The 23,506-nt window shown below is 41.6% G+C and overlaps 1 protein-coding gene across 1 annotated transcript in view; it reads right to left on the reverse strand.

The window, feature by feature from the left end:
* The window catches only part of rnd1b (Rho family GTPase 1b), a 32,292-nt gene extending 10,557 nt beyond the window's left edge, over positions 1–21,735 (reverse strand). The window contains exons 1-3 of the mRNA XM_014135775.2: positions 21,452–21,735; positions 20,825–20,912; positions 385–494 (exon numbers count right to left, since the gene is read on the reverse strand). Of these exons, the coding sequence (XP_013991250.1) occupies positions 385–494; positions 20,825–20,912; positions 21,452–21,571 (318 nt within the window). The 5' untranslated portion in view covers positions 21,572–21,735. The remainder of the gene's footprint in view (positions 1–384; positions 495–20,824; positions 20,913–21,451) is intronic.
* Between the last annotated feature and the right edge of the window lie 1,771 nt (positions 21,736–23,506).

Below are 23,506 nucleotides of genomic sequence, written 5' to 3' on the forward strand. Positions count from 1 at the left end.
TTTATCTCCAACCCTGATACCTCATTACCACATGCCTTTTCTATTATATAAAATAGAAAAATTATATTTGAAAAAAAATTGTAAACTTTAATTTGGTCCAGTGGATGGTCAGTCTATGGCCATGACTGTCTGTGAGTGTGAGTGGTTGCATTTCTCCACCCCTATCCAGTGTCTGTTTACTACAGATTGCCCTTTAACCTCTGTACCCTTCTGCCCAGTGTGTTTAACTTGTCTAAAATACAGTATCTTTATATATATATTTTTTTTTAAATGTTCTACTTGCATATATTATTTATATTGTTTATTGTGTTGTCTTATTATGTGTGTAAAACTGAATAAACAGAGTTAAAAAAACAGACATAAGTGAGAGATGGGAACCATTACCTTCTTAAGCCCACAGTCGAAAATGTCTGGGCGGCTGATGTCGAAACAAAGGAGCACCGCGTCAGAGTCACTATAACAGAGAGGCCTCACGTTGTCATAGTAGGGAGAACCTAGAGGAGAGGAGAGACACTTGTTAACAGGCGTCCAAGACAACATGAAGCAAATGCTTAAATGGAGAGCGTCCAATGAAAGACAAAAAAAGACTTTGTCAAACAACCGCCACAAACACTATCGAGGGTAAAATATGGTAGACTGTTTTCTTTTCTAAATATAATGCAGAAAGTTGACATCATATTTAATAGAACAAACAACCTGTAGTTCGGTGTAGTAGAGAGAGAGAGCGAGAGAGAGAGAGAGAGAGAGAGAGAGGGAAAGAGAGCGAGAGAAAGAAAGAGTGTGTGTGAGAGAAAGAGCGGACAGAGATCAGGGATTATCTCTGGGGGATATCACTTCTCATACTGAGCTGAGCAATGCTGTCCCTTTCCTCTCTTTTCCCTCTCATCCTCTCCCCTATTGGTCTTTCAGAGGGGGAGAAGAGGACAACCAAGGCACTAAATCCACAATGATCTTTTTTAGCAGTGGATTAGGCAAGTGGAACAGAACAGTGAGGCTGGCTGGGGGCAGCAGAGCAGGCAGATGCTCCTACTCATGTGCTCGGAATCCTTAAGCAACCACTTCCCCCTCTCTCTCTCTCTCTCTCTCTCTCCCCTCTAAACGCCCCCTTGTCCTCCCCCCACTCAGCACGGCGCAATACCTCCAGTCCCTCTGCCGTTACCACAGCAACAGCCTTGGAATCCTCCATCTGCATAAGGCATTCCTCCCACCCCTCCTTAAAGGCTGGCCGCAACTGCCAATCAATCATTTTACACATCCCGCAAACACACTGCTGTGCCTTACTGCCCACCCACCTACCCTGCTTCCTGCTCTACACATTCCTCTGTTAAAACAATGTTGAGGCGCACACACATGCATGAAAACGCCTGCACACATGTATGAGGGCTCACACACACACACACACAGTCAAGCATGCACACCACGCACACACACACCCCCCTTGGTTACTTGAGTCTCTCGTTCACTTTGTTTATTGGTTATATTTGGCATCAGTGAAAGGTGATTCTCATATCTTAGTCTAATCAAAGGGAAAACGAGAGGCACGAAGGGATAACCTTGTTCCAATGGGCAGCTAATGGGTATAATCAATCTATATTTCCCCTTACGGCTATATATATATATATACACCACACTAGCCGATGACGGCACCGTTCATTACATATTACATTTATCCAAGCTAATATATGTACAATGTGATGTACAGAAAAACACAGAAAAAGGATACTGTACCACTGCCTTCAAAAGAGCACAAAGAACATGGGCGTGTGTTCATATAGATCAGTCCATAAATAGTTAATGATTCTCCACATTATCAAAGGGTACAATTGAATTAGCCAGCTGCTGTGAGTCGTGTTTGGAATAATGACAAGCTGTGGTAGAATATCTGAGTAGCTTGATGTTCTGTGTAGCTACTGTAGAGGAACGACAGGACTAGCTTGTTGCATCCCGAAACACTTCCGTCTGCAGCTACGCCTTTAGAAAAGGCTACGGCTTTCATCTTAATGAGGTTTCCTCAGCTCACTCCTGACCATTGAGTGATGGAGAGCACGTACTTTGAGCTACCGAAACAATATCAGACAGATCATGCGCATCGACTTGCGCTGTTTTTCCACAGGAGGTGGAAAAACAGTTCGAGTTTCAAGTCGTATGTAGAGGAGATACATGGTATATATCGCCCAACGAAATGCCTACTTGCACGTTCCCTCTCGACAATGCAATAAGAAATAATAAAAGATAAGAATACGAACATAAAGTAAATGGCTCAGTAGAATATAATAAACATTTTAGCATAAGTATAATACAGGAAGCCACAATTTATAGTCCAATATTTACATGTGTTTTGGGGAAAGGGAGATTTGGGGGGAAAGTGATTAAAATGTGCAATATTCAGCAATCATACTAAGAGTTTGACAGCAGCAGATGTGATGTGTGTGTAGTATGAATGAATGAGTGTGTGTGTGTGTGTGTGTGTCATAAATATAGATATTACATTATCATTACTATATTATAATTTACATTATGGCATTAAGAAACAGTCAGACACACTAATAACATCAGACCAATTAATTAAGGCAGTTCAAAGGCAGGGACAAAGGCCGATTCTCATTATCGTGATCAGTGTGTCCGTCAGCGTCTGCATGGAGGTGGCTAGCCGAGCATCCCTCTGCCTCCCAAAGAAGATTAAGAGGTGAGTGTGTGTGTGTGAGGCGTGGGTGTGTCGGGGAAGAGAAGGGCAGTCACGGACCGAGGAGCCCAGCGTGTGACTCTGCATTAAATGGCCACTGATTTAAATGCAGAGATCGATGGACAGGATGCAAACAGGTGGCTGGGGAGCCATTTCAATGAAATACGGGCAAATTACTCAGCAGAAGAGGGATGAGCAGGGGGGGGGGGGACACACACACATGTCCTTAGGAATGACCTGCTGTTATGACCAACTGGGGTTTGAACACAGATTTCTTGTATGTAGCAAGACTGTGTTAGCCGCTGAGCTATAGCCTAGGTAGCTGCAGGAGGGAGGGAGGGAGAGGAAGGAGGAGAGGGAAGAAGGGAGAGAAGAGGGAAGGAGTGTGGCTGTCAGTGGCAGATCACAGTGAGACCTCCACTACCATTAATCCTTCACAGAAGAGGCACTTTTCCTCCGCTCTTTTACAGGCTTCTCCTCTGCTACAGGCTGACAATGCCACCACAGCCATACAACACTGTACAGTGGAGTGCTCAGGTTGTCCGATTTTGCACATGTCAGAAGATTGCTATACATTAACGTTGCCCCTTGAGATGGTTAACTCTTCTCCAGACGTCGTGAGAGAGCCGACCCAACCACTGAAAGCACAGATCCTAACTACGAGCCACGTGTTCTCTCTCTCGCTCACAACTTCACTTTCCTCTCCTCCACTCTGCTCCTCCCTCTTTCCCCGTGTACAGATGGATACTTCCCGATGCATGAAACATAGACGGGGAGGATTCAGTAGAAAGAAGAAGAGGAAAAAAAGAGAAAAAGAAGAAAAGAAAACTAAAACGGTATCACCATTCCTGTCATGGCTAGGACTGAACTCAATCAGTAGAGGTGGAAAGTGGGCCAGTGTTGTGGAAGTGGGATGGAAGGACGAAGGGATAGTGGAATTGGACTGGCCTGTCCCAATATCCACACTAGCCTACTACTAAGCAACGCATTGGGCATAAATTCTAAAAGGTATACTAGTGTGAATATTTGGATGTTTAGGATTACATCCAGGTGGGCGAGGGGCAGAGACAGTCTACTTTGGGGTGTACTATATTAAATCAAAGAGTGAGTTCCTTCGTGGTTATGCCTAAGAATCCACGTCATTACCCTCCAATTCATTTAGAAAGAGGAAAAGAGGACATTCCGAAGGTCAGGCAGATTAATGATGCAGACTGAGAGCTGGAATAACTCACTGGGTTTTGGGATGTAACCATCCTGACATATCCACCCCTAAGGGCTGCAGTTCGGGAATCCTAAAACAACCCATGCCCATCCAATCCTAAAACAACCCATCCAATCCTAAAACAACCCATGCCCATCCAATCCTAAAACAACCCATGCCCATCCAATCCTAAAACAACCCATGCCCATCCAATCCTAAAACAACCCATCCAATCCTAAAACAACCCATGACCATCCAATCCTAAAACAACCCATGCCCATCCAATCCTAAAACAACCCATGCCCATCCAATCCTAAAACAACCCATGCCCATGTAACCGATGTGAAATGGCTAGTTAGTTAGCGGTGGTGCGCGCTAATAGCGTTTCAATCGGTGACGTCACTCGCTCTGAGACTTGAAGTAGGGTTGCCCCTTGCGTTGCAAGGGCCGCGGCTTTTGTGGCGCGATGGGTAACGATGCTTCGTGGGGTGTCAGTTGTTGATGTGTGCAAGGGTCCCTGGTTCGAGCCCGGGTTGGGGCGAAGAGAGGGACGGAACCTACACTGTTACACCCATCCAATCCTAAAACAACCCATGCCCATCCAATCCTAAAACAACCCATGCCCATCCAATCCTAAAACAACCCATCCCCATCCAATGTCCATTGGAAATGATTAGTATCCACCCTGACATCATAGGAGTAAGCCTTGACACATTTCAGAGTTGTGGTCAATTCCATTTAAATTCAGTCACTTCCCTATCTAAACTGAAATTTGAATTCATTTTCAATGAGGAGAATTGGCATTTCAGTTTACTTCCTGAATTGCAATGGGATTCACCTAAACCCTGACTCATTCCCCATATCCCCTGCTTCCCTATGAATGTGTTATAATACATGAATAGAATCATTTGATATTTTCTTTAATTTCTTAATGGTCTTGGAATGTTTTACTAGCATAATGCAGATTGTCTCATCAGCTAAATGTCTGTGTACTGTAATATAGATGCATATATCAATGTAGTGTATGCAGGTTAGCCTAATCATCTTATAATATATCTTGACAATACAAAGCCTGGTATCAGGAAGTCCATTTAAAAGACCCTCAATCACTCTGAAACAATCTAACACCAAACACTGTAGATCATAATTTACTTTTCATGAGTTACAGCCACTGTGTGTGTGTGTGTGTGTGTGTGTGTGTGTGTGTGTGTGTGTGTGTGTGTGTGTGTGGAGCTAAGTGTCAGGCAGACCCAGTCCCTCTTCCACCCCTCTCTCTCTCTCTTGCATGCCGAACGGTCTAGCGTACTGATTAAAACCAACGGATTGATTTTAGCCAGTAAATCCCAGAGAACCGTCGGAGAGAGCTGCCACGAAACCCAATGATGAGATCAGTCCAATCAATGGAGAGGAGCATAACTAATGAGGAGAGACTCACTCAGAGAGAGAGCGTCAGGCTGGCATAGAAATATAATTACTAGAACAGTGATTCCTATTCAAGTCAATTGAATGGTTTCCCTTTCTAGTAATTATACATCTATGGCCACAGCAGCAGCAGTAGAGCTCATACAATTATAACATATTACAGTTATGGGGTCACTCTGTGGCATGCATGAGGCATGATGACCATCAGTTAGGCAGAACTGCCTGACACGACCATGACATTACAGTGTGTTAGTTATCTGGCCGACATTATGTTTTCAATATGGACACTGGCTGCTGTCAGTCACAAAGAGACAAAGAAGAGGGGGATGGAGAGAGAAAGAGGGGGAGAGCAAGGGCGGGAGAGTGAGGGCGGGGGAGAGAGAAAGAGAGAACAGACGGTCATTTTCTTCGATTATTTTTTTAAAGTCTAAGCCGTTGGGGGGGGGGGTTTCTACTAAGCTAACATATGGAATTGTGTTGACATGTTCATACCATGGATAATTTAGCTATTTAATTTTAGTAGGTATTCAAAAAAATATGTTTTAACAAGTATTTCATAAAATATTTAAGTTTGCCTTTACTACTATCCCCATAGAAACGCATTGAATAACACATTCATAAAGGGCAAAAAAGACAGTCAAAAAATAAATCATAACGAATAAGATTTTGAAGCATCTGTCTTATATCTAGGAAATATAAGAAAGATCAGGAAAAAGGTTTTTGGGGGGGGCGACGACAGATATTTAACCCCTTATTTTTGTTGCCACAATACTACCTCCATACTTCCATTAATTTGTTTGGGTTGCCTTCAGCCGACCTGGAGAACACCATCATGTTCGTGAGAGTCTCATCTTTCTATTTTACCAAGAAGGGGAGGGATGGAGCGCTGCACCAGATGACCTGGGCTACACAATCCCCCGACCTCAACCAAATTGAGATGGTTTGGGATGAGTCGGCTCACAGAGCGAAGGAACAGCAGCCAACAATTGCTCAGCATATGTGGGAACTCCTTCAAGACTGTTGGAAAAGCATTCCATGTGAAGCTGGTTGAGAGAATGCCAAGAGTGTTAAAAGCTGTCATCAAGGCAAAGGGTGGCTATCTGAAGAATCTCAAATATAAAATTGATTTTGATTTGTATAAAACTTTTTGGATTACTACATGATTCCAAATGTGTTATTTCATAGTTGTAATTCTACAATGTAGAAAATAGTAAAAAAAATAACAATTTGAATTTTTTCTAAAACCTTTGACCGGTAGTGTAAGCACGATGTGATGGATTGCGACACAGCCCATGCATTGATTTTTTTATTATCTTTATTATGCACGGGTGCGTCAATACCCTCTTAAGGATTAATTTGGCAGGCATTTTAAAATGGGACTTGATGTGCAGTAGCACCTTAGAATAGTTTTTAAAGTCGCTTTAGCCATGATTTCAGTGTTTGGGTGGTTGAAATGCAGGCCATAGGCTGCTACATAACTACCATATCTCACTGAGTTTCTCATCTGCTCCAAAAACCTTCTGATACCTCCCTCTGCCAAATCCACTGGCTCTTCCCACTAACACCTCCCTACTTCTGCCCTCTGCCCATCAACGGGCACTGTGCCACTCAGTCCGACCAATCAGATCAGAGGCCAGGGCTCGGATTAAAAAAAGAACCAGAGATTTGCACTGAAACAAATTACATTCACTATTTTTACGTTTCATTCTGTTCATGGGGACAACACATGCAGAGTGGACGACGATGGCGGTGGTAAACATGACTTTATATAGGCTCCAAGTGGGGTCTCTTATATAAAGGATTCACAATATCCACTATGAATGCAGCCAAAGGGTAGTAATACATATTAATAGTCACAGGCTCAGCCACACTGGCCTACTGTAGCCAACAGACACATATCTAGAGTAGGGTATCTGAGTATGGAATGAGATATAGGCTATAGGTTGATCATGATGATCCATGTAAATAACATTAAGGTAAGATTAAGTTGTTACAGTATGCTGACGGCCAAACCATACTGATTCTGCTAATCATAAGCCATCCTGACCCACTGTCGCTAACACATATCTAGAGTAGTCTACAGTGGTATCTGTATATCTAGAGTAGCCTACAGTTGTATCTGTATATCTAGAGTAGCCTACAGTGGTACCTGTATATCTAGCGTAGCCTACAGTGGTATCTGTATATCTAGCGTAGCCTACAGTGGTATCTGTATATCTAGCGTAGCCTACAGTGGTATCTGCATATCTAGCGTAGCCTACAGTGGTATCTGCATATCTAGCGTAGCCTACAGTGGTATCTGCATATCTAGAGTAGCCTACAGTGGTATCTGCATATCTAGAGTAGCCTACAGTGGTATCTGTATATCTAGAGTAGCCTACAGTGGTATCTGTATATCTAGAGTAGCCTACAGTGGTATCTGTATATCTAGAGTAGCCTACAGTGGTATCTGTATATCTAGAGTAGCCTACAGTGGTATATGTATATCTAGAGTAGCCTACAGTGCTATCTGCATATCTAGAGTAGCCTACAGTGCTATCTGTATATCTAGAGTAGCCTACAGTGCTATATGTATATCTAGAGTAGCCTCCAGTGGTATCTGTATATCTAGCGTAGCCTCCAGTGGTATCTGTATATCTAGCGTAGCCTACAGTGGTATCTGTATATCTAGCGTAGCCTACAGTGGTATCTGTATATCTAGAGTAGCCTACAGTGGTATCTGTATATCTAGAGTAGCCTACAGTGGTATCTGTATATCTAGAGTAGCCTACAGTGGTATCTGTATATCTAGAGTAGCCTACAGTGGAATCTGTATATCTAGAGTAGCCTACAGTGGTATCTGTATATCTAGAGTAGCCTACAGTGATATCTGTATATCTAGAGTAGCCTACAGTGGTATCTGTATATCTAGCGTAGCCTACAGTGGTATCTGTATATCTAGCGTAGCCTACAGTGGTATCTGTATATCTAGCGTAGCCTACAGTGGTATCTGTATATCTAGCGTAGCCTACAGTGGTATCTGTATATCTAGCGTAGCCTACAGTGGTATCTGTATATCTAGAGTAGCCTACAGTGGTATCTGCATATCTAGAGTAGCCTACAGTGGTATCTGCATATCTAGAGTAGCCTACAGTGGTATCTGTATATCTAGAGTAGCCTACAGTGGTATCTGTATATCTAGAGTAGCCTACAGTGGTATCTGTATATCTAGAGTAGCCTACAGTGGTATCTGCATATCTAGAGTAGCCTACAGTGCTATCTGCATATCTAGAGTAGTCTACAGTGCTATCTGTATATCTAGAGTAGCCTACAGTGGTATCTGTATATCTAGAGTAGCCTCCAGTGGTATCTGTATATCTAGAGTAGCCTCCAGTGGTATCTGTATATCTAGAGTAGCCTCCAGTGGTATCTGTATATCTAGCGTAGCCTACAGTGGTATCTGTATATCTAGAGTAGCCTACAGTGGTATCTGTATATCTAGAGTAGCCTACAGTGGTATCTGTATATCTAGAGTAGCCTACAGTGGTATCTGTATATCTAGAGTAGCCTACAGTGGAATCTGTATATCTAGAGTAGCCTACAGTGGTATCTGTATATCTAGAGTAGCCTACAGTGATATCTGTATATCTAGAGTAGCCTACAGTGATATCTGTATATCTAGAGTAGCCTACAGTGGTATCTGTATATCTAGAGTAGCCTACAGTGGTATCTGTATATCTAGAGTAGCCTACAGTGGTATCTGTATATCTAGAGTAGCCTACAGTGGTATCTGTATATCTAGAGTAGCCTACAGTGGTATCTGCATATCTAGAGTAGCCTACAGTGGTATCTGCATATCTAGAGTAGCCTACAGTGGTATATGTATATCTAGAGTAGCCTACAGTGCTTTATGTATATCTAGAGTAGCCTACAGTGGTATCTGTATATCTAGAGTAGCCTACAGTGGTATCTGTATATCTTGAGTAGCCTACAGTGGTATCTGTATATCTAGCGTAGCCTACAGTGGTATCTGTATATCTAGAGTAGCTTACAGTGGTATCTGTATATCTAGAGTAGCCTACAGTGCTTTATGTATATCTAGAGTAGCCTACAGTGCTTTATGTATATCTAGAGTAGCCTACAGTGGTATCTGTATATCTAGAGTAGCCTCCAGTGGTATCTGTATATCTAGCGTAGCCTACAGTGGTATCTGTATATCTAGAGTAGCCTACAGTGGTATCTGTATATCTAGAGTAGCCTACAGTGGTATCTGTATATCTAGAGTAGCCTACAGTGGTATCTGTATATCTAGAGTAGCCTACAGTGGAATCTGTATATCTAGAGTAGCCTACAGTGGTATCTGTATATCTAGAGTAGCCTACAGTGATATCTGTATATCTAGAGTAGCCTACAGTGATATCTGTATATCTAGAGTAGCCTACAGTGGTATCTGTATATCTAGAGTAGCCTACAGTGGTATCTGTATATCTAGAGTAGCCTACAGTGGTATCTGTATATCTAGAGTAGCCTACAGTGGTATCTGTATATCTAGAGTAGCCTACAGTGGTATCTGCATATCTAGAGTAGCCTACAGTGGTATCTGCATATCTAGAGTAGCCTACAGTGGTATATGTATATCTAGAGTAGCCTACAGTGCTTTATGTATATCTAGAGTAGCCTACAGTGGTATCTGTATATCTAGAGTAGCCTACAGTGGTATCTGTATATCTTGAGTAGCCTACAGTGGTATCTGTATATCTAGCGTAGCCTACAGTGGTATCTGTATATCTAGAGTAGCTTACAGTGGTATCTGTATATCTAGAGTAGCCTACAGTGCTTTATGTATATCTAGAGTAGCCTACAGTGCTTTATGTATATCTAGAGTAGCCTACAGTGGTATCTGTATATCTAGAGTAGCCTACAGTGGTATCTGTATATCTAGAGTAGCCTACAGTGGTATCTGTATATCTAGCGTAGCCTACAGTGGTATCTGTATATCTAGAGTAGCCTACAGTGGTATCTGTATATCTAGAGTAGCCTACAGTGCTATCTGTATATCTAGAGTAGCCTACAGTGCTATCTGTATATCTAGAGTAGCCTACAGTGCTATATGTATATTTAGCGTAGCCTACAGTGCTATATGTATATCTAGAGTAGCCTACAGTGGTATCTGTATATTTAGCGTAGCCTACAGTGGTATCTGTATATCTAGCGTAGCCTACAGTGGTATCTGTATATCTAGCGTAGCCTACAGAGGTATCTGTATATCTAGAGTAGCCTACAGTGGTATCTGTATATCTAGAGTAGCCTACAGTGGTATCTGCATATCTAGAGTAGTCTACAGTGCTATCTGTATATCTAGAGTAGCCTACAGTGGTATCTGTATATCTAGAGTAGCCTACAGTGGTATCTGTATATCTAGAGTAGCCTACAGTGGTATCTGTATATCTAGAGTAGACTACAGTGGTATCTGTATATCTAGAGTAGCCTACAGTGGTATCTGTATATCTAGCGTAGCCTACAGTGCTATATGTATATCTAGAGTAGCCTACAGTGCTATATGTATATCTAGAGTAGCCTACAGTGGTATCTGTATATCTAGAGTAGCCTACAGTGGTATCTGTATATCTAGAGTAGCCTACAGTGGTACCTGTATATCTAGAGTAGCCTCCAGTGGTATCTGTATATCTAGAGTAGCCTCCAGTGGTATCTGTATATCTAGCGTAGCCTCCAGTGGTATCTGTATATCTAGCGTAGCCTACAGTGGTATCTGTATATCTAGAGTAGCCTACAGTGGTATCTGTATATCTAGAGTAGCCTACAGTGGTATCTGTATATCTAGAGTAGCCTACAGTGGTATCTGTATATCTAGAGTAGCCTACAGTGCTATCTGTATATCTAGAGTAGCCTACAGTGGTATCTGTATATCTAGAGTAGCCTACAGTGGTATCTGCATATCTAGAGTAGCCTACAGTGGTATCTGCATATCTAGAGTAGCCAACAGTGGTATATGTATATCTAGCGTAGTCTACAGTGCTATATGTATATCTAGAGTAGCCTACAGTGGTATCTGTATATCTAGCGTAGCCTACAGTGCTTTATGTATATCTAGAGTAGCCTACAGTGGTATCTGTATATCTAGAGTAGCCTACAGTGGTATCTGTATATCTAGCGTAGCCTACAGTGGTATCTGTATATCTAGCGTAGCCTACAGTGGTATCTGTATATCTAGCGTAGCCTACAGTGGTATCTGTATATCTAGAGTAGCCTACAGTGGTATCTGTATATCTAGAGTAGCCTACAGTGGTATCTGCATATCTAGAGTAGCCTACAGTGCTATCTGTATATCTAGAGTAGCCTACAGTGGTATCTGTATATCTAGAGTAGCCTACAGTGGTATCTGTATATCTAGAGTAGCCTACAGTGATATCTGTATATCTAGAGTAGCCTACAGTGGTATCTGTATATCTAGAGTAGCCTACAGTGGTATCTGTATATCTAGCGTAGCCTACAGTGCTATATGTATATCTAGAGTAGCCTACAGTGCTATCTGTATATCTAGAGTAGCCTACAGTGGTATCTGTATATCTAGAGTAGCCTACAGTGGTATCTGTATATCTAGAGTAGCCTACAGTGGTATCTGTATATCTAGAGTAGCCTACAGTGGTATCTGCATATCTAGAGTAGCCTACAGTGGTATCTGCATATCTAGAGTAGCCTACAGTGGTATATGTATATCTAGCGTAGTCTACAGTGCTATATGTATATCTAGAGTAGCCTACAGTGGTATCTGTATATCTAGAGTAGCCTACAGTGATATCTGTATATCTAGAGTAGCCTACAGTGGTATCTGTATATCTAGAGTAGCCTACAGTGGTATCTGTATATCTAGAGTAGCCTACAGTGGTATCTGTATATCTAGAGTAGCCTACAGTGGTATCTGCATATCTAGAGTAGCCTACAGTGGTATCTGCATATCTAGAGTAGCCTACAGTGGTATCTGCATATCTAGAGTAGCCTACAGTGCTATATGTATATCTAGAGTAGCCTACAGTGGTTTCTGTATATCTAGAGTAGCCTACAGTGGTATCTGTATATCTTGAGTAGCCTACAGTGGTATCTGTATATCTAGCGTAGCCTACAGTGGTATCTGTATATCTAGAGTAGCTTACAGTGGTATCTGTATATCTAGCGTAGCCTACAGTGCTTTATGTATATCTAGAGTAGCCTACAGTGCTTTATGTATATCTAGAGTAGCCTACAGTGGTATCTGTATATCTAGAGTAGCCTACAGTGGTATCTGTATATCTAGAGTAGCCTACAGTGGTATCTGTATATCTAGCGTAGCCTACAGTGGTATCTGTATATCTAGAGTAGCCTACAGTGGTATCTGTATATCTAGAGTAGCCTACAGTGCTATCTGTATATCTAGAGTAGCCTACAGTGCTATCTGTATATCTAGAGTAGCCTACAGTGCTATATGTATATTTAGCGTAGCCTACAGTGCTATATGTATATCTAGAGTAGCCTACAGTGGTATCTGTATATTTAGCGTAGCCTACAGTGGTATCTGTATATCTAGCGTAGCCTACAGTGGTATCTGTATATCTAGCGTAGCCTACAGAGGTATCTGTATATCTAGAGTAGCCTACAGTGGTATCTGTATATCTAGAGTAGCCTACAGTGGTATCTGCATATCTAGAGTAGTCTACAGTGCTATCTGTATATCTAGAGTAGCCTACAGTGGTATCTGTATATCTAGAGTAGCCTACAGTGGTATCTGTATATCTAGAGTAGCCTACAGTGATATCTGTATATCTAGAGTAGACTACAGTGGTATCTGTATATCTAGAGTAGCCTACAGTGGTATCTGTATATCTAGCGTAGCCTACAGTGCTATATGTATATCTAGAGTAGCCTACAGTGCTATATGTATATCTAGAGTAGCCTACAGTGGTATCTGTATATCTAGAGTAGCCTACAGTGGTATCTGTATATCTAGAGTAGCCTACAGTGGTACCTGTATATCTAGAGTAGCCTCCAGTGGTATCTGTATATCTAGAGTAGCCTCCAGTGGTATCTGTATATCTAGCGTAGCCTCCAGTGGTATCTGTATATCTAGCGTAGCCTACAGTGGTATCTGTATATCTAGAGTAGCCTACAGTGGTATCTGTATATCTAGAGTAGCCTACAGTGGTATCTGTATATCTAGAGTAGCCTACAGTGGTATCTGTATATCTAGAGTAGCCTACAGTGCTATCTGTATATCTAGAGTAGCCTACAGTGGTATCTGTATATCTAGAGTAGCCTACAGTGGTATCTGCATATCTAGAGTAGCCTACAGTGGTATCTGCATATCTAGAGTAGCCAACAGTGGTATATGTATATCTAGCGTAGTCTACAGTGCTATATGTATATCTAGAGTAGCCTACAGTGGTATCTGTATATCTAGCGTAGCCTACAGTGCTTTATGTATATCTAGAGTAGCCTACAGTGGTATCTGTATATCTAGAGTAGCCTACAGTGGTATCTGTATATCTAGCGTAGCCTACAGTGGTATCTGTATATCTAGCGTAGCCTACAGTGGTATCTGTATATCTAGCGTAGCCTACAGTGGTATCTGTATATCTAGAGTAGCCTACAGTGGTATCTGTATATCTAGAGTAGCCTACAGTGGTATCTGCATATCTAGAGTAGCCTACAGTGCTATCTGTATATCTAGAGTAGCCTACAGTGGTATCTGTATATCTAGAGTAGCCTACAGTGGTATCTGTATATCTAGAGTAGCCTACAGTGATATCTGTATATCTAGAGTAGCCTACAGTGGTATCTGTATATCTAGAGTAGCCTACAGTGGTATCTGTATATCTAGCGTAGCCTACAGTGCTATATGTATATCTAGAGTAGCCTACAGTGCTATCTGTATATCTAGAGTAGCCTACAGTGGTATCTGTATATCTAGAGTAGCCTACAGTGGTATCTGTATATCTAGAGTAGCCTACAGTGGTATCTGTATATCTAGAGTAGCCTACAGTGGTATCTGCATATCTAGAGTAGCCTACAGTGGTATCTGCATATCTAGAGTAGCCAACAGTGGTATATGTATATCTAGCGTAGTCTACAGTGCTATATGTATATCTAGAGTAGCCTACAGTGGTATCTGTATATCTAGCGTAGCCTACAGTGGTATCTGTATATCTAGCGTAGCCTACAGTGGTATCTGCATATCTAGAGTAGCCTACAGTGGTATCTGCATATCTAGAGTAGCCTACAGTGGTATCTGTATATCTAGAGTAGCCTACAGTGGTATCTGTATATCTAGAGTAGCCTACAGTGGTATCTGTATATCTAGAGTAGCCTACAGTGGTATCTGTATATCTAGAGTAGCCTACAGTGGTATCTGCATATCTAGAGTAGCCTACAGTGCTATCTGCATATCTAGAGTAGTCTACAGTGCTATCTGTATATCTAGAGTAGCCTACAGTGGTATCTGTATATCTAGAGTAGCCTCCAGTGGTATCTGTATATCTAGAGTAGCCTCCAGTGGTATCTGTATATCTAGAGTAGCCTCCAGTGGTATCTGTATATCTAGCGTAGCCTACAGTGGTATCTGTATATCTAGAGTAGCCTACAGTGGTATCTGTATATCTAGAGTAGCCTACAGTGGTATCTGTATATCTAGAGTAGCCTACAGTGGTATCTGTATATCTAGAGTAGCCTACAGTGGAATCTGTATATCTAGAGTAGCCTACAGTGGTATCTGTATATCTAGAGTAGCCTACAGTGATATCTGTATATCTAGAGTAGCCTACAGTGATATCTGTATATCTAGAGTAGCCTACAGTGGTATCTGTATATCTAGAGTAGCCTACAGTGGTATCTGTATATCTAGAGTAGCCTACAGTGGTATCTGTATATCTAGAGTAGCCTACAGTGGTATCTGTATATCTAGAGTAGCCTACAGTGGTATCTGCATATCTAGAGTAGCCTACAGTGGTATCTGCATATCTAGAGTAGCCTACAGTGGTATATGTATATCTAGAGTAGCCTACAGTGCTTTATGTATATCTAGAGTAGCCTACAGTGGTATCTGTATATCTAGAGTAGCCTACAGTGGTATCTGTATATCTTGAGTAGCCTACAGTGGTATCTGTATATCTAGCGTAGCCTACAGTGGTATCTGTATATCTAGAGTAGCTTACAGTGGTATCTGTATATCTAGAGTAGCCTACAGTGCTTTATGTATATCTAGAGTAGCCTACAGTGCTTTATGTATATCTAGAGTAGCCTACAGTGGTATCTGTATATCTAGAGTAGCCTCCAGTGGTATCTGTATATCTAGCGTAGCCTACAGTGGTATCTGTATATCTAGAGTAGCCTACAGTGGTATCTGTATATCTAGAGTAGCCTACAGTGGTATCTGTATATCTAGAGTAGCCTACAGTGGTATCTGTATATCTAGAGTAGCCTACAGTGGAATCTGTATATCTAGAGTAGCCTACAGTGGTATCTGTATATCTAGAGTAGCCTACAGTGATATCTGTATATCTAGAGTAGCCTACAGTGATATCTGTATATCTAGAGTAGCCTACAGTGGTATCTGTATATCTAGAGTAGCCTACAGTGGTATCTGTATATCTAGAGTAGCCTACAGTGGTATCTGTATATCTAGAGTAGCCTACAGTGGTATCTGTATATCTAGAGTAGCCTACAGTGGTATCTGCATATCTAGAGTAGCCTACAGTGGTATCTGCATATCTAGAGTAGCCTACAGTGGTATATGTATATCTAGAGTAGCCTACAGTGCTTTATGTATATCTAGAGTAGCCTACAGTGGTATCTGTATATCTAGAGTAGCCTACAGTGGTATCTGTATATCTTGAGTAGCCTACAGTGGTATCTGTATATCTAGCGTAGCCTACAGTGGTATCTGTATATCTAGAGTAGCTTACAGTGGTATCTGTATATCTAGAGTAGCCTACAGTGCTTTATGTATATCTAGAGTAGCCTACAGTGCTTTATGTATATCTAGAGTAGCCTACAGTGGTATCTGTATATCTAGAGTAGCCTACAGTGGTATCTGTATATCTAGAGTAGCCTACAGTGGTATCTGTATATCTAGCGTAGCCTACAGTGGTATCTGTATATCTAGAGTAGCCTACAGTGGTATCTGTATATCTAGAGTAGCCTACAGTGCTATCTGTATATCTAGAGTAGCCTACAGTGCTATCTGTATATCTAGAGTAGCCTACAGTGCTATATGTATATTTAGCGTAGCCTACAGTGCTATATGTATATCTAGAGTAGCCTACAGTGGTATCTGTATATTTAGCGTAGCCTACAGTGGTATCTGTATATCTAGCGTAGCCTACAGTGGTATCTGTATATCTAGCGTAGCCTACAGAGGTATCTGTATATCTAGAGTAGCCTACAGTGGTATCTGTATATCTAGAGTAGCCTACAGTGGTATCTGCATATCTAGAGTAGTCTACAGTGCTATCTGTATATCTAGAGTAGCCTACAGTGGTATCTGTATATCTAGAGTAGCCTACAGTGGTATCTGTATATCTAGAGTAGCCTACAGTGATATCTGTATATCTAGAGTAGACTACAGTGGTATCTGTATATCTAGAGTAGCCTACAGTGGTATCTGTATATCTAGCGTAGCCTACAGTGCTATATGTATATCTAGAGTAGCCTACAGTGCTATATGTATATCTAGAGTAGCCTACAGTGGTATCTGTATATCTAGAGTAGCCTACAGTGGTATCTGTATATCTAGAGTAGCCTACAGTGGTACCTGTATATCTAGAGTAGCCTCCAGTGGTATCTGTATATCTAGAGTAGCCTCCAGTGGTATCTGTATATCTAGCGTAGCCTCCAGTGGTATCTGTATATCTAGCGTAGCCTACAGTGGTATCTGTATATCTAGAGTAGCCTACAGTGGTATCTGTATATCTAGAGTAGCCTACAGTGGTATCTGTATATCTAGAGTAGCCTACAGTGGTATCTGTATATCTAGAGTAGCCTACAGTGCTATCTGTATATCTAGAGTAGCCTACAGTGGTATCTGTATATCTAGAGTAGCCTACAGTGGTATCTGCATATCTAGAGTAGCCTACAGTGGTATCTGCATATCTAGAGTAGCCAACAGTGGTATATGTATATCTAGCGTAGTCTACAGTGCTATATGTATATCTAGAGTAGCCTACAGTGGTATCTGTATATCTAGCGTAGCCTACAGTGCTTTATGTATATCTAGAGTAGCCTACAGTGGTATCTGTATATCTAGAGTAGCCTACAGTGGTATCTGTATATCTAGCGTAGCCTACAGTGGTATCTGTATATCTAGCGTAGCCTACAGTGGTATCTGTATATCTAGCGTAGCCTACAGTGGTATCTGTATATCTAGAGTAGCCTACAGTGGTATCTGTATATCTAGAGTAGCCTACAGTGGTATCTGCATATCTAGAGTAGCCTACAGTGCTATCTGTATATCTAGAGTAGCCTACAGTGGTATCTGTATATCTAGAGTAGCCTACAGTGGTATCTGTATATCTAGAGTAGCCTACAGTGATATCTGTATATCTAGAGTAGCCTACAGTGGTATCTGTATATCTAGAGTAGCCTACAGTGGTATCTGTATATCTAGCGTAGCCTACAGTGCTATATGTATATCTAGAGTAGCCTACAGTGCTATCTGTATATCTAGAGTAGCCTACAGTGGTATCTGTATATCTAGAGTAGCCTACAGTGGTATCTGTATATCTAGAGTAGCCTACAGTGGTATCTGTATATCTAGAGTAGCCTACAGTGGTATCTGCATATCTAGAGTAGCCTACAGTGGTATCTGCATATCTAGAGTAGCCAACAGTGGTATATGTATATCTAGCGTAGCCTACAGTGCTATATGTATATCTAGAGTAGCCTACAGTGGTATCTGTATATCTAGCGTAGCCTACAGTGGTATCTGTATATCTAGCGTAGCCTACAGTGGTATCTGTATATCTAGCGTAGCCTACAGTGGTATCTGTATATCTAGCGTAGCCTACAGTGGTATCTGTATATCTAGAGTAGCCTACAGTGGTATCTGCATATCTAGAGTAGCCTACAGTGGTATCTGTATATCTAGCGTAGCCTACAGTGGTATCTGTATATCTAGAGTAGCCTACAGTGTTATCTGTATATCTAGAGTAGCCTACAGTGGTATCTGTATATCTAGAGTAGCCTACAGTGGTATCTGTATATCTAGAGTAGCCTACAGTGTTATCTGTATATCTAGAGTAGCCTACAGTGGTATCTGTATATCTAGAGTAGCCTACAGTGGTATCTGTATATCTAGAGTAGCCTACAGTGGTATCTGTATATCTAGAGTAGCCTACAGTGCTATCTGTATATCTATGTATATCTAGAGTAGCCTACAGTGCTATCTGTATATCTAGAGTAGCCTACAGTGCTATATGTATATTTAGCGTAGCCTACAGTGCTATATGTATATCTAGCGTAGCCTACAGTGCTATATGTATATCTAGAGTAGCCTACAGTGCTATATGTATATTTAGCGTAGCCTACAGTGGTATCTGTATATCCAGCGTAGCCTACAGTGGTATCTGTATATCTAGAGTAGCCTACAGTGGTATCTGTATATCTAGAGTAGCCTACAGTGGTATCTGTATATCTAGAGTAGCCTACAGTGGTATCTGTATATCTAGAGTAGCCTACAGTGATATCTGTATATCTAGAGTAGCCTACAGTGGTATCTGTGTATCTAGAGTAGCCTACAGTGGTATCTGTATATCTAGCGTAGCCTACAGTGGTATCTGTATATCTAGCGTAGCCTACAGTGGTATCTGTATATCTAGAGTAGCCTACAGTGGTATCTGTATATCTAGAGTAGCCTACAGTGGTATCTGTATATCTAGAGTAGCCTACAGTGGTATCTGTATATCTAGAGTAGCCTACAGTGGTATCTGTATATCTAGAGTAGCCTACAGTGGTATCTGTATATCTAGAGTAGCCTACAGTGATATCTGTATATCTAGAGTAGCCTACAGTGATATCTGTATATCTAGAGTAGCCTACAGTGGTATCTGTATATCTAGCGTAGCCTACAGTGGTATCTGTATATCTAGAGTAGCCTACAGTGGTATCTGTATATCTAGAGTAGCCTACAGTGGTATCTGTATATCTAGCGTAGCCTACAGTGGTATCTGTATATCTAGAGTAGCCTACAGTGCTATATGTATATTTAGCGTAGCCTACAGTGGTATCTGTATATCTAGAGTAGCCTACAGTGGTATCTGTATATCTAGAGTAGCCTACAGTGGTATCTGTATATCTAGAGTAGCCTACAGTGATATCTGTATATCTAGAGTAGCCTACAGTGATATCTGTATATCTAGAGTAGCCTACAGTGGTATCTGTATATCTAGCGTAGCCTACAGTGGTATCTGTATATCTAGAGTAGCCTACAGTGGTATCTGTATATCTAGAGTAGCCTACAGTGGTATCTGTATATCTAGCGTAGCCTACAGTGGTATCTGTATATCTAGAGTAGCCTACAGTGCTATATGTATATTTAGCGTAGCCTACAGTGGTATCTGTATATCTAGAGTAGCCTACAGTGGTATCTGTATATCTAGAGTAGCCTACAGTGGTATCTGTATATCTAGAGTGGGGGGAGTATAGAATGAGATCTGTGTATAGAATGAGATCCAGGTACTGTATCTAGGCTAGATGTGTGGATCATCATGATGTGTGTCAGTGAGGGAGGGTGGTGTGTGTGTGTGTATCAGGGAGGGAGGGCAGCAGTGTGTGTGTGTGGGGGGGGGGTATGAACAGGTGCAGCTTGGCAGGGTATATCAAGGTTATCAGTTAGTCGTTTGTTTTCAGGTCAGTGGTTTTACAGTGGAGGGCCCTGGGGAGGTTTTACACCAACACCATGACCCCATGCTCCACTCAGTTAGCCTAACATAGTTAGCATAATAACACACTGTAGGCCACAGGGTACAGACTCAGTTAGCACAACATATATTATGCCAGTGGTTTTAAAACCTCTCCTCGGACCCCCAGACATTTCAAAATGTAGTTGTAGCCCTGAACTCACTCACCTGATTCACATAATCAGTGTATAATTAGTTGAGAAGTTAAATCAGGTTTGCTAGCTCTGGAAAAGTTAAATTACATGGAAAGGATGGGGTTCCCCGAGGAGAGGTTTTGAAAACCCATACTGTAGGCTAGTGTCAGTAAGCTACACGACCAGGATTCCATGTCGTCGAACACACTACACATACATCAATATTGTGCTGCCACATAATAACACTGGATGTGCTGTGCTTTCAGGCGTTGCTATGATATAGTAAGTCATGTCAGTAATGGATCAATGTTCAACACAGTCAAAAGAAAGAGCTAAAGGCCGGCCCTGAGAGCGAATACTTCAGGCCACTGTGACGCAGGTCATATAGCGGGTGAGATGGTTAGAGGAGAGGATATCGGATGGAGAGAAAGGAGGGATGATGTAGGATGAAGGGTGTTGTTACCTGACGTGTCCCACAGACTGAGCTCGACACGCTGTTCCTCCAGTTCCAGACACGCGGTGTAGTTCTCAAACACCGTGGGCACATACGTCTACGGAGAGAAGCAACATAACCTCAACAATCTGCTACTCCTCATGGAATTTATCATTTCATAATTAGGACCTACATGAAAGGAAGCTCTCTAATGTGAAAATAGTACAAATTTGAGTGTAACTAATTGGTAGGCTGGTCCAATAAGCAATTATGCAGTAAATCATTTCTGTCCCTATATGCATGGGATATAATAAAAAAAAGTGGAAAAAGTGAATAAAATGAACAATTTAAATGAATGGGGGAATAATTATGCATGATGATATATGGTTTATATGCATGATTATATATGGTTTAGAAAAGTTGATATAATCCAACGTGAAAACGGAATTCTTGGAAATGCGCATCGTGTAGCAGCTATAGCAGCCTCTAGCTGAAGCGGAAATTAATCCATTATCAATTAGAATATATTCCGAACTTTACAAAAACATGTATTAGGCTCATCAAACCCACAGAGGCATGTACTAAATCAATATGGATGCTCTGCAGAACATTTATGCTTTGTATCTTAAAATGTCAGTATTGCAAATATTCGCATACCTCTGGATAGCAATCCTTCGCGAGGACTTGCAAAATCGCCGTTTTTCCGCATTGAACATCGCCAACAAGAACCAGTTTACATCTCACCACCAACGGCTGCGTATTTCTCCTTTCCTTCATATTTGTAACGGTATAGAACAAAAGACTTCAAAGAAAATGAGTAAAACACGCGAAACCCCAAAGAAAAACGGTCCTCGGTCACGTAAACGCACTGTAGCCTATTCCGACGTGCGGTTTAGTCCTAAACCGATGCCTGCAGTTGATGTGAGAAAAAGAGGCAACACTGCGGCTCTTTATACTGAGGCTCACAGACAATATGCGCGCGGTTCTCCTGACTTTCCAGCGTTCCTTTCACTGCCCCACAATTCTATTCTCCCCGACGACTCAAATGAAATGGATTGTTTGGCTTTATAATCAATTATATAATAGATTGATATAGGAAGCTACCTTAAACCTATAGAATAATCCACATAAAAGTAGTATTACTAGGTTTATGAAGAAGACAGTAAAACTTAATTGTAGTCTTTTCTCTAGGAGGGCCTAGATTAGAGTCAAGGAGGCAATACCTGTGCTGTAGAGATCCAAGTCAAACACAAATCTGTCAAAAAATCAAAATACAAACATTACCTTTAACTAACCATAAACCTCACTATTTCCAATGGCAGTTCTTTTAACATATTTTTTCAATTTGCATTTCCTTACACTCAATAGGCTACAGTATTAGTATGTTGGTCACTCATTAAATCAAGTTGGTCTATTATTCCTCAGAACATATTGTATAGTGTGGTCTGTTGCTCTAGGACTAGGCTTTGCAGACACCAATTAAATCATTAGATGGACTTAACTCTGCTAGATCAACAGATCAATAAGCACCACAATAGAGTCAACAGACCCTTTCCACTGTTAGATAATTAGTCTGCTTTCATCAGCACCAGAGGCTCAAATTACTGGGTAGTCTGTCTCAAGCCAGGCTCAATCTCATTTGTCTGGAGAAATAAGACAGTAATTATGTTTTCTAAGCATTCTAAGCAGTAATTTAATTAATAAACCATAATCTTTTCATAGATCTTTTTTCAACCAGTAGTTGGAGCTCCAATACTAGATTTCTCGTGTGGCTCAGTTGGTAGAGCATGGTGTTTGCAACGCCAGGGTTGTGGGTTTGATTCCCACGGGGGACCAGTACGGAGAAAAAAATGTATGAAATGTATGCATTTTGTAAGTCGCTCTGGATAAGAGCATCTGCTGAATGACTAAAATGTAAATGTAATTTCTCATCCATCTATTTAACTGTAGTGGTCAACTTCACAAAGGAAATAGCTAATAAGAAAAAACTGTTAGGTTAGTGATGATGATCTGTTGACTCTTCCCAAAACTATTGACCCGTAGCACTCACTTCTGTCATCATGAAGTGCTTTGAGAGGCTAGTTAAGGACCATATCACCTCCACCTTACCTGACACCCTAGACCCACTACAATTCCCATATTGCCCCAACAGATCCATGGACGACGCAATCACCATTGCATTGCACACTGCCCTATCCCACCTGGACAAAGGAAATACCTATGTAAAAATGTTGTTCATCGACTACAGCTCAGCCTTCAACACCATAGTGCTCTCCAAGCTCATCACTAAGCTCAGGGCCCTAGGTCTGAACCCCTACCTGTGCAATTGAGTCCTGGAATTCCTGACGGACAGACCCCAAGTGGTGAAGGTAGGCAACAACACCTCTGCCATGCTGATCCTCAACATGGGGGACAGGGGTACGTGCTCAGCCCCCTCCTGTACTCCCTGTTCACCAATGACTGCGTGGCCAAGCACGTCTCCAACTCAATCATCAAGTTTGCTGACGACACAGCAGTGGTAGGCCTGATTACCAACAACAACAAGACAGCCTACAGGAAGGAGGTTAGAGCTTTGGCGGAGTGGTGCCAGGAAAATAACCTCTCCCTCAACGTCAACAAAACGAAGGAGCTGATCTGGTACTTTAGGAAACAGCAGAGAGAGCATGCCCCCATTCACATCGACGGGGCCGCAGTGGAGCGGGTCAAAAACTT

The sequence above is a fragment of the Salmo salar genome, chromosome ssa13 (assembly GCF_905237065.1).
Source record: "Salmo salar chromosome ssa13, Ssal_v3.1, whole genome shotgun sequence".
Classification (NCBI taxonomy): domain Eukaryota; kingdom Metazoa; phylum Chordata; class Actinopteri; order Salmoniformes; family Salmonidae; genus Salmo; species Salmo salar.